General features: G+C 46.1%; 1 protein-coding gene across 1 annotated transcript in view; it reads left to right on the top strand.

Moving 5' to 3' along the window:
• The window catches only part of DERA (deoxyribose-phosphate aldolase (putative)), a 57710-nt gene extending 55921 nt beyond the window's left edge, over window positions 1-1789 (top strand). The window contains exon 9 of the mRNA XM_014937199.1: window positions 1182-1789. Within this exon, the coding sequence (XP_014792685.1) occupies window positions 1182-1238 (57 nt within the window). The 3' untranslated portion in view covers window positions 1239-1789. The remainder of the gene's footprint in view (window positions 1-1181) is intronic.
• The last annotated feature ends 8548 nt before the right edge of the window (window positions 1790-10337 follow it).

Here is a 10337-nt window from a genome sequence, read left to right as displayed (position 1 = left end):
CTGCCTGCTCATGTCCAGCTTCTCATCCACCAGCACCCCCAAGTCCCTTTCCTCAGGGCTGCTTTCCAATACCTCACCCCCTAGCCTGTACTGATGGTGAGGATTGTTCCGGCCCAGGTGCAGAACCTTGCATTTGCTCTTGTTGAACCTCATGAGGTTCACCTGGGCCCACCTCTCCAGCCTGTCCAGGTCCTTTTGGATGACATCCCATCCCTCTGGTGTATCGACAACACCACACAGCTTGTGTGTTGAGTCCTTGTGCTGTTTCTCTTGGTGGGAGAACATGAGATGTAGGGGGATTTGGAGGAGGAAAAAAAAGAACCAGTCTGTTCCCTTTCCCACCTTTCCCAGCAACTGAAATACTGACACATCTTAAGAAATACAGAGCAGCTGAGAGATGTCAGGTGAATATTCGTGACTGTTGAAAACCCCTGGCTTACTCCTGCAATGAGGATAACATTGGCTTGCTTCATTGCCAGGCTGCTGCTGCCTCACTCTTGACCTAAAATTATGTCCCTGGTTGTGACAAAGCAGCGTGAGCTTTCTTGTTGCCACCGCCATCGCTGCTGAGTCTTAGAACACAGCCAGTGACTGTGTCACACGATTTCTTCTGATTTCTTCAGGGTGGCATCCTTTTATCTGCCAGGGATTGCACAAATGCCCCAGTTGTGACCAATGCCGTCTAAAAAAATGTAAGATAAAACATCCCAATCGTTACATTCAGTGAAACAAAACAGTATTTAAAAAACTCGGACAAACATAGAAAATGGGGAGAGCACTCCCCTGCCCCCACAAGGCAGGAGAGCTAAAAGAATAGTTTGAAATGAGCCTTATAAAAGCATAAGCAATTTTGGATGCTTTGACTATCACAAAATAATACTGAAATTGTCAAAATCAGATTACAGTGAGAGTAATGTATTGTCTTTTTGAAGGCTTAATTAAAAGCAACAAGAGTCTTTGTTTTTCTTTCTTTTTTTCCAAGCAAAGCAGCAAGAGCCCTTAGTTCAGATCCTATAAAGGAGTCTATAAAGGTATATTACATCATATTTTATGCACATACACACGTACACAAACAAATATCCATCATCTTCATCTGACATGCCTTTAATTTGTTACTTCCTTGACACTTACACATTTGCAGTCATACGTAATTCCATCATAAATTTTCTTTTTTCTTGCAGATTTTCTATCACGTGACTGGCACTCATGCACTTCAGCATGACCTGGCAATGGCTTAGACACAAAATCAACTCAGGATTACTTTTACAAAAGAGGTCTTTAAGCAAACAGCATTCAGAAGTCTTCTGACAACCAAGTGCATATGACAGAATTAAAGACCTAATTCTCCCTTCTTCATATTTTATAGTATTTAAAAATATGCTCAAGTCTGCTGGTTGTACTTGATCCAAAAGCAGGAAAAAATGGTAATTCTGAAATAGTTAAATAGTTAATACTTACAGATTTGCAAAGTTAATCTTGCAAAGTCTTCCTCGGACCAGCCTGAAAAGCTTATTAATGGGAGCACTGAAATACTATGAAAAAGATTTAGGTGGCCTGGTAACACTTTGCAGTCGCAGAATATGAAATATCTATGGAATATTTCACATTGCTAATTAAGAACTACAGATCTTGGAATAGCTTTCCATTCACCTCAGACAAAATCTTCTGCCACAGATGTGTTGCACTATTAATTGTTATGTTGATTCAGTTTCAAGCATTGTAACCCGAGAAAATGAAACTTGGCTATTATTTTCTTTTATAAAATGTCTCTGTAGCAAAAAAAAAAAAACCCTCTTTTTTGGTATTTTTTTGCCCCAAACTTGGGTACAGACATCCATATTTAGACCCTTGAATAAAGGTGGCTTGATTTCTAGAACAGCTGAGTATCCACAGTTGCTCCTGAAGTTAATGGGAGCTCTGGGTGATCAGAACAACTGAAAATCAAGCAGCATCTATATAGGTGCCTAACTATGCATTCAGGGGCCTATTTTTAGGCATTTCACTCTTAAAATTTTAGTCTAACTTGCTTAGAAGCTCCCGTTCCTGTCTCCTGTCATTTTAAAACACATTCATGCAAATCTTTCCATTTTAATGTCGGGGGCTTTGACTGTCAGTTTGCAGGTGTCACTGCTATGCTGGCTGAACTTCAACTTTGCCATTCGAAAAGCAATTCTTTAATTTAAAAAGGTGATTTGAATTGTGTCCTTTGCGGGGTTTACAGCTTTAATGTAAAAGGCGCTTTTCTCAGAGCACATTAAGAATAATACCCAAATCATCAACACCTTTGGAATACCAGACCGGAGCTAGTAGATTCATTATTTCAGAACTGCATTCTGCTCACTAACCAGAGTTGTACTAAAAACTTAATTATCTTATCATCATGACTAGTCTCACTGACTTAAGTAGGTCTCATCAGGGAAGGAAGAGGAGGAGGATTTTTGCTGTAAATCAAGCTACAAGGTACATTTATTACAGAGAGATCTGTGCTTCATAAAGATAATAACTCCCTTATTTATCTGGTTATACCACCTGAATCACTACCGCTCTACAAAACACCTTGGAACAGATAGGAAAGCTGAAAAAAAAAGTCACAGAAACAACATATATAGAAAGCAAAATCCTATACGCAGTGCTCAGTGCTAAGAATAGGCCTTAATTTCCCAGGAAGTAGTTAATCCAAGGCTCTGAGCCTTTTTCTGGTTTGGGTCTCAACACAGAAAATGAGGCTGAGCTGTGACTGTATTTTCACGTGTCTGTTTTCCTGGAAGGTGGCCTTTTTTTTTTTCTTTTTTTTTTTTTGCCACGACTTTTCCTTCTGATTTCACTGCCGGTTTCTTGACGGAAAAAATCAGTGACTGTTTGCGTATTGAGAGGAGAATTCTGCTGCTGAGCTCTCAGAAATACAGCTCCCACCAGGTGCTTGCCAGGTTGACCCTCTGCAGTGCCCTCCCAGCGACTACACACTGGATTTTCCTGCTGTTTATATAAAAATGTTAGAGTCTATTTCCATTACTTTCATAACAGAAAGATTCACCTCACTTGCAAAGCACACTTTTTTTTTGTTGGTGGTTGTCTTCTGGACGTTTAGGGTGAGGTCAGAAGCCATTTTTTTGGAGCTGCTTTAGTTTCCAGGTGAAGGACTCTGTGTATTTCCTTAAAATTAATGAAGATCCAACTTTGCCACCTAACTTTTTAAGGTGAGTACCGATGCTGTGAAATACTGTGCAACTCCAGGCCAACCAGGGTTTTGGGAGAAGCTGGACTGGAAAGTAATTTAAGCATTTTTTTCTGTTTGAAACTAATTTTTTTGGGGGGAAAAATAAGAAATGTAAAAGTAACAGAATCTGTAGACATGTTCAAATAAAGATGATTCTGGTTTAAGGGTGGTTTTTTTCTGAGGGATAAGCAGAGGGCTCAGTGTGACAGAGTGACAGGTTGCCTTTGTGAACTTCTCTGGGACTCAAGTGGGTTGTCTTCATATTGTCTGTGGTTGTGGGCCCCCAACGTGACCCAGAGCCTCTACTCGCGCTCCTTCTACAGAAGCTACTGGTACCAGCCAGGTACTGGTCTGTTGACAGAAGCTACTGGTACCAGCCAGGTACTGGTCTGTTGACAGAAGCTACTGGTACCAGCCAGGTACTGGTCTATTGACAGCCCTAGATGATGTGAGGGGATGAACCTGGGCCAGGGGTCCCATCAAGAGCAGCAGGGAGATGGGCTGGAGACACACAACAAGGGGTGTCCGAGGAACCCATTGAGGAGACAGACATCAACAGGTCTGAGGTCCATCCGAAAGGCAGGGCTGGAGACCACAGCACTCCTGCTGAGGGAGGTGGTGGTGAGGGCCATGGGCTGAGCTGAAGTGGGGCTCCTGGGCCCCTGCTGTGGGGCCAGAAGCGTCATTGGGCTTATTCCAGTCCTGAGCTCGTGAGAGAGCCAAACACGGGGGATACGGGGACTACTTGATACTAGTTGAGTATGGAGGCTGGTTGTTGCTCCTCAAGGCAGCACGTGAAAGGTGATGGGGACCTGAACTCAGTCAGGAACCAGGGAGGGGGTGACGCTCCATCACCACGTAGACTTTGGGAAGAGTTCAGATTTAGCGCTGTGCTTCAGGCCATTAGAAAAGGAACAGGCAATTACGCGCTCCTGTCTAAATATACTTCAGAGTATAACATATGTTTTGTGCAAGTCAGTCTTGTATACTAATTTATTATTTTTATAACACTTATTCATTTAGGATTTTAAATAGCTTCGTTTTGTGGAGCACGTTACTTTGCGAAGAAGGGAAGAAAGTCAAGAAGAAAGTCAAGTAGAAACTACAAATCTAGAAGATTCTGCATCAGCTTGCTTACAAGAAGAGGGAATTGGGAGGGAGGGTAAGCTTTTTTATGGTGTGTGGGAAACAAAGATATTAAATAGTAATTATATGTGAAGTGTACATATCAGCTGGGGCAAGTAATACTTTGATATCTTTATATCATCAGTTCTATAAGTTCATTCTTTCATTTCCTTTCTGAAGCAGGGAACGTGCATTATATGCCATAGCACATGCTACTGAGACAGAAAAAACAGATCTGCTTTTAATTTTATTTTGCTCAGTTGGAACTTTGGCTCCCTGCCTCCCCTGGGGGGGAAAAAAAACACAAAACAGCAACAGCAAGTTTTATCCAAATCTTGGTGAGCTTTTGCTGAAATTACCAGTGCTGACATCTGGGTGATAATGTATAGCGTGCTGGAGGAGTAGGAGGAGGGAATTGCTTTTAATTAGATGTAACCTGCCCAGGAGAGAAAGACAGAGAATTGTCCATCTGGTCAGTCCTTATTTGACAGGGCAACCAAGGATGAAAGTATTCGGAATATGCAAAGACACCACCAGTAAAATTGCTGGTTGGCCATTTTTATTAAAATCCCCAAAAGCCAAACCTGAGCTAAATTAAGAGGTGGTAAGACTTACAAAGAAAAAAGCATCAAGAAAAGTTGCAGTCTTTGCACCCCCTAAAAGCAAGAGTAAGCAAGTGATAGGTGACTATCAGGTTCCAACCAGCTATATTTTAGAGACCTTCCTCTGTTCCAGACCATTTACAGATCCTTCTCCTTCTGCGAGGACCTACTCACCAAGAGAAAGTGTGACGAAGTTGTTTTAGCATCCTTTAAAGAAATTTAACATGGGTGCAATGAGGGAATGCCAACAAGGTGCTCTAGCCGTTCCTAATGAGTCCGGTGATTTTAAATGGCTCCGATTTGAGCACTGGGGGCATCTTGTGGATTTCTAATTCTTGGAAATTGCAGAAAATTTGGTCCTCTGGAAGCAAAGCTTTCTTGAGGCGTAACAGTTTCAGATCTCCGAGATCACAGGGATGTTTGAAAACACTGAATTGTAAAAGCATCAATTTAGAATTGCTTCCTTGGCTGAGATGAAAACAAAAGCTTTTCTAAAGAACATTAACAAACTGAGGAAGCCATACTGGAATTGACTACACTTGTTTTGTTTCAGATATTGCTTTCTGTATGGGAGGAGTAGATGAAGGAGCTTTGCAGGCTCAGCTGGTGGAGAGTAGCATCATCTCTATACAGTACAGCATTGTATAAAACCAAACCCCCAAACGGATGATCATTTGCCCAGAAAAATAAGGGAAAGCTTTATAAGCTGATTTTTCCATCTCAGTAATAGCACGAGCTCTGTCTTTATGCAAAGACATGAGTTCTCACTTATTTACTAGCCACAACGAACGAGCAAACGAGCAAACCAGGCAACCAGTTCACTTCCTACACCTGTGACCAGCAGGTCAAGGGAGGTCATCCTGCCCCTCTGCTCTGCCCTGGTGAGGCCCCATCTGGAGCACTGGGTCCAGTTCTGGGCTCCCCAGTTCATGAAGGAGAGGGAACTGCTGGAGAGGGGACAGCAGAGGGCTACAAAGATGATGAGGGGCCTGGAGCATCTCCCTTACGAGGAGAGGCTGAGGGATTTGGGTCTTTTTAGTCTAGAGAAGAGAAGGCTGAGGGGGGATCTGATCAATGCTTATAAATACTTCAAGGGCGGGTGGCAAGAGGATGGGGCCGGTCTATTTTCAGTGGTGCCCAGTGACAGGACAAGAGGAAATGGGCACAAACTTGAATATAAGAAGTTTCACCTAAACATGAGGAGGAACTTCTTCCCTTTGAGGGTGGCAGAGCCCTGGAAGAGGCTGCCCAGGGAGGTGGTGGAGTCTCCTTTTCTGGAGACATTCAAAACCCACCTGGACACGTTCCTGTGCAACCTGCTCTAGGGGGACCTGCTCTGGCAGGGTGTAGGACTATATGATTTCCAGAGGTCCCTTCCAACCCCATGCGATTCTGTGATTCTGGCCAGTGGCAAGGCTGGTTTGGCAATCCCATGGGTTAGGGCTCCCCACCACTGTCAAAGCCTGGAGAGCAAGTGGGCTCGTGGTGGAGCCTGCCAAGGCTTCCCGTCCTGTCTGCTGGCTGCGAGAATCCACCTGTTCTCCTGCCACCTGAGAGGTTGTCCTGGGGGTGGGAGATGCTAAAACTCTCTGTAGCGATTACTGATCCATCGAGAGAACTCTTATTGTTATTTTTCCCCCCACCCTAATGCTCAGACCTGAGCGACCAGCTTCTGAGGAGGAGCCGGAGAATGCGTATTCTCCGTGATTCAATTTAATTACGCGTAAGTTGATTAAGGATGTTATCTTCATTTCCAGGGGAAATGAAACATTCAGGCGGCGGTGTGTCGGAGGACCGGCTGGAGGCTGGCAGGGCTCGGCGTTGGCTGCTTTCTGCTGCCTTCAGCTCACCAGAGGCTTGGGCTTTCTTCAAAGCGCAGGCACCGGCTGACCCAGAGCGTGATTTCTCACTCCCACTTCAAATTTAAAGGCAGGAATTGAACCAGAGCAAAGAGCCATCCAGGCTCTGAACAAGAAGTGCTTTGAGACCTCACCTGGAGTATTGTGTGCAGATCTGGAGCCCTCAATATAAGAAGGACATGGACCTGATGGAGCGGGTCCAGAGGAGGGCCACAAGGATGGTCAGGGGGATGGAGCACCTCTGCTCCGAGGACAGGCTGAGGGAGCTGGGGTTGTTCAGCCTGGAGAAGAGGAGGCTCCGGGGAGACCTAATAGCAGCCTTCCAGTACCTGAAGGGAGCCTGCAGGAAGGCTGGGGAGAACCTGTTTAGAAAGGCCTGCAGTGACAGGACGAGGGGCAATGGCTTCAAGCTGGAGGGGAACAGATTTAGACTGGAGATGAGGAGAGGGTTCTTCACTGTGAGGGTGGTGGAGCACTGGAACAGGTTGCCCAGGGAGGTGGTTGAGGCCCCATCCCTGGAGATATTCAAGGAGAGGCTCGATGAAGCCCTGGGCACCCTGGTCTAGTTGGGGGTGTCCCTGCTGACTGTGGGGGGGTGGGACTAGATGACCTTTGGAGGTCCCTTCCGGCCTGGGCAATTCTATGATACTATGATTCTATGATTCTATGATTTGTGTTCTAGTCAGCACAAAAATCTGTCCAATTCCAAAAAAAACCCCCCAACCAAGCCCCGTGAATGGCATCACCCCGTCTGATGGCGGCTGTAACGAGGCCTCTGGGAGGGCGGTGACAGGGAGATGTGGATAAAGGGAAACCAGAGGGGTAAAAAGAGAAGCTGTGAGAAGTAAGAGAGATCATCGCCACTGCTGTTAGAGCTTCACAGAAGTGTAATCTTTTGTGATCTCTTCGGAACGGGAGGTAAATAATAAAACACAAGGGAGGGAAAAAAATTAAAATAAATGTAGCGTGTGAGTGCATGTTAAAACAGATGTCAGATTAAAAATAACTGAAAAGAAAACTCTACTGTAAGGGGAAAAAACTGCTTTTTTCCTTCAACATTTTATATTCCACCTTTGTTAGGCGGCAAGAGAAGGAGCTGTAAAGGAAAAGGGGGGGCTTTTGTTGTTTCCCTCTGAACGTCAAGAGAAGTCTGATGCGTGTGCAGGGGGGATGCTCTGCGCTGCCTGGCGCTGCAGTGACTCTCGGGGCGAAGCCCAGAAGCAGCAGGGGATGTTCAACAGATGCCCTGTGTGCGCCGAGCCCTGGGACCTGCAGCTTTCAACCCGCAGCGCCCCGCATCCAGCTGGTTTCATCCTCTCCATCCTCCCTCCCCGAGTCCCTTCGGGGTTGAGGAGCCCTCTAACGCTGTAAAAGGATAAACCCTGCAATCTGGTAGGATCACGGCATCCTGTAACGCCCCTCTAGCTGTAGATCTAGGCACCAGGGACTTCGTTCTAGTTTCTTCAGCGCTTTTAAATGGGCTGTTTTGGTGTTTGATGGCAGCAGAGTGGGGAACAAACAGGTATTTCAGATCTCACCCATCCTTGGAGATGGCAAGTACTCACAAAAATCCTGGTGCCGCTCTGTAAAAGAGCGTCATCCCGGGTGACTTAGAATCATAGAGTCATGGAATGGTTTGGGTTGGAAGGGACCTCAAAGATCATCCAGTTCCAACCCCCCTGCCCTGGGCAGGGACACCTCCCACCAGACCAGGTTGCTCCAAGCCCCATCCAGCCTGGCCTTGAACCCCTCCAGGGATGAGGCAGCCACAACTTCCCTGGGCAACCTGTTCCAGTGTCTCACCACCCTCATAGTAAAAAAATTCTTCCTGATATCTAATCTGAATCTTTTTCCTTCCAACTTAAAACCGTTTCCCCTTGTCCTATCATTACCCTTCCTGGCAAAGAGTCCCTCCCCAGCTCTTCTATAGGCACCCTTCAGGTATTGAAAGGCCACTTTAAGGTCTCCCCGGAGCCTCCTCTTCTCCAGGCTGAACAATCCCAGCTCCCTCAGCCTGTCTTCATAGGAGAGGTGCTCCCTCCCTCTGATCATCTCCGTGGCCCTCTGCTGCACCTATTCCAGCTTGTCCGTGTCCTTTCTGTGTTGAGGACTCCAAAGCTGGACACAGTACTCCAGGCACAGACTTAGCACAGACTTCTGCTAAGCGTGTTTCAGAATGGCTCCCAAAAATTCCTGGCCTGAAAAGCGACCTGCCCTCCACCTGTTTAAAGCTCAAGGTGCTTTAAATGAATAAATTGAAGACGTGCTGAGGCTGGACCGAGAACAGCTACATTTCTTGGAGAGCTGGCATGGGTCCTTGGGCTCGTTGAGATAATGCAGTGAATGAGAATAATCTCTCTGTGGTTTCCTCCTTTATTCCTGCGTGTAGGATGAAGGTTTAAAAAGAAAAAAAAAGGCACAGCTCTGGGTGAGTAATGCCTCAGCTTACAGGAAGAGTCAGAAATGACAGATATCTTTGGCTGCTCTTACAACGTGGATGTCCAACACACTCCAACAGCTCCATGCGATCCAGAGCAGGTGTATTCCTGCAGTGTTTGAGAAAAGTGTCGTTCCTTTTCCCCACCGTTATCTCCAGCGAATTCCCCCAACTCCTGTTTCTCCCTGACGCTTAAGCTGAGGAGGAGGCAGCTGAGACAGAAGTAAAAGGCATCCTAAAAGGTATCCCCAGCAGACTGAAGGCAAAGCTGTTTCATAATTTCTGAAGCTTCCCTTAAGCTTGTCCTGAAAATGCCAGATGAGATGCCAAAAGAGAGTCCTAACGAGAACCACTGAGGAGCAGGAGCAGCTTGGCTTTACGCTGGGGTAGGATTTGCTGGAGAGGAAGGAGAAGACGTAGCCCTAAGCAGGTCCATGCAGCCGGTCAGGGCAAAAGGGGGGACCTTACCATCAGGGGAGAGCGCCCTACTTGTTAAATGTGTTGGGCTGCAGTCAAATGAGATGGTGTTAGTGATGTGCAGCATATTCAGAGAGGTCACCAGGTGTTCCAGGGCGCTCACCAGAGACACATCACCTCTGCCCACCTCTCAGAGACCCAGCAGAGAAGCAGGGATGTCCCCAGCAGCAGTGACAAAGGTGGGGAGACCAAGGTCTCCAGCAGGTTTCCCCTGCGCTCTTCCCACCAATATAATTTCCTTCACCCCCCTCCCCAACATCCCTGCACTGAGAAGAAAACTCCTGACCTTCTGCTCAGAATAAACAAATAAATTCATAAATACAAGTCACTTCAACTGCAGGAAAATATCTGCCCGCTCTTAATTGAGTGTGTGTTTTCAGAGCTGCCTCCTCCAGGGGAAATCTCTTTGTTAAGCATTAATTCCATTTCATTTTGCTGCACGCGCCTGCCGTTTTCTCCATTAGAGGGCTGCAGAGCAGTGTGTTACAGTGTTTTAGAAACAGATTTAAGCCTCTATACGTACTTTGGGCCCAATTTCCTGCTGTATAGCTCTCCTCGGCTCGATGGGGTGTAAAACCGGTGCAACACATGGAGAGGAAAAAAGGGAAAAAAAAAAAAAA

The sequence above is a fragment of the Calidris pugnax genome, unplaced genomic scaffold (assembly GCF_001431845.1).
Source record: "Calidris pugnax isolate Ruff unplaced genomic scaffold, ASM143184v1 scaffold1, whole genome shotgun sequence".
Classification (NCBI taxonomy): domain Eukaryota; kingdom Metazoa; phylum Chordata; class Aves; order Charadriiformes; family Scolopacidae; genus Calidris; species Calidris pugnax.
The sequence above is the reverse complement of the archived record's forward strand: the minus strand, read 5'-3'. Positions and strand labels throughout refer to the sequence as shown.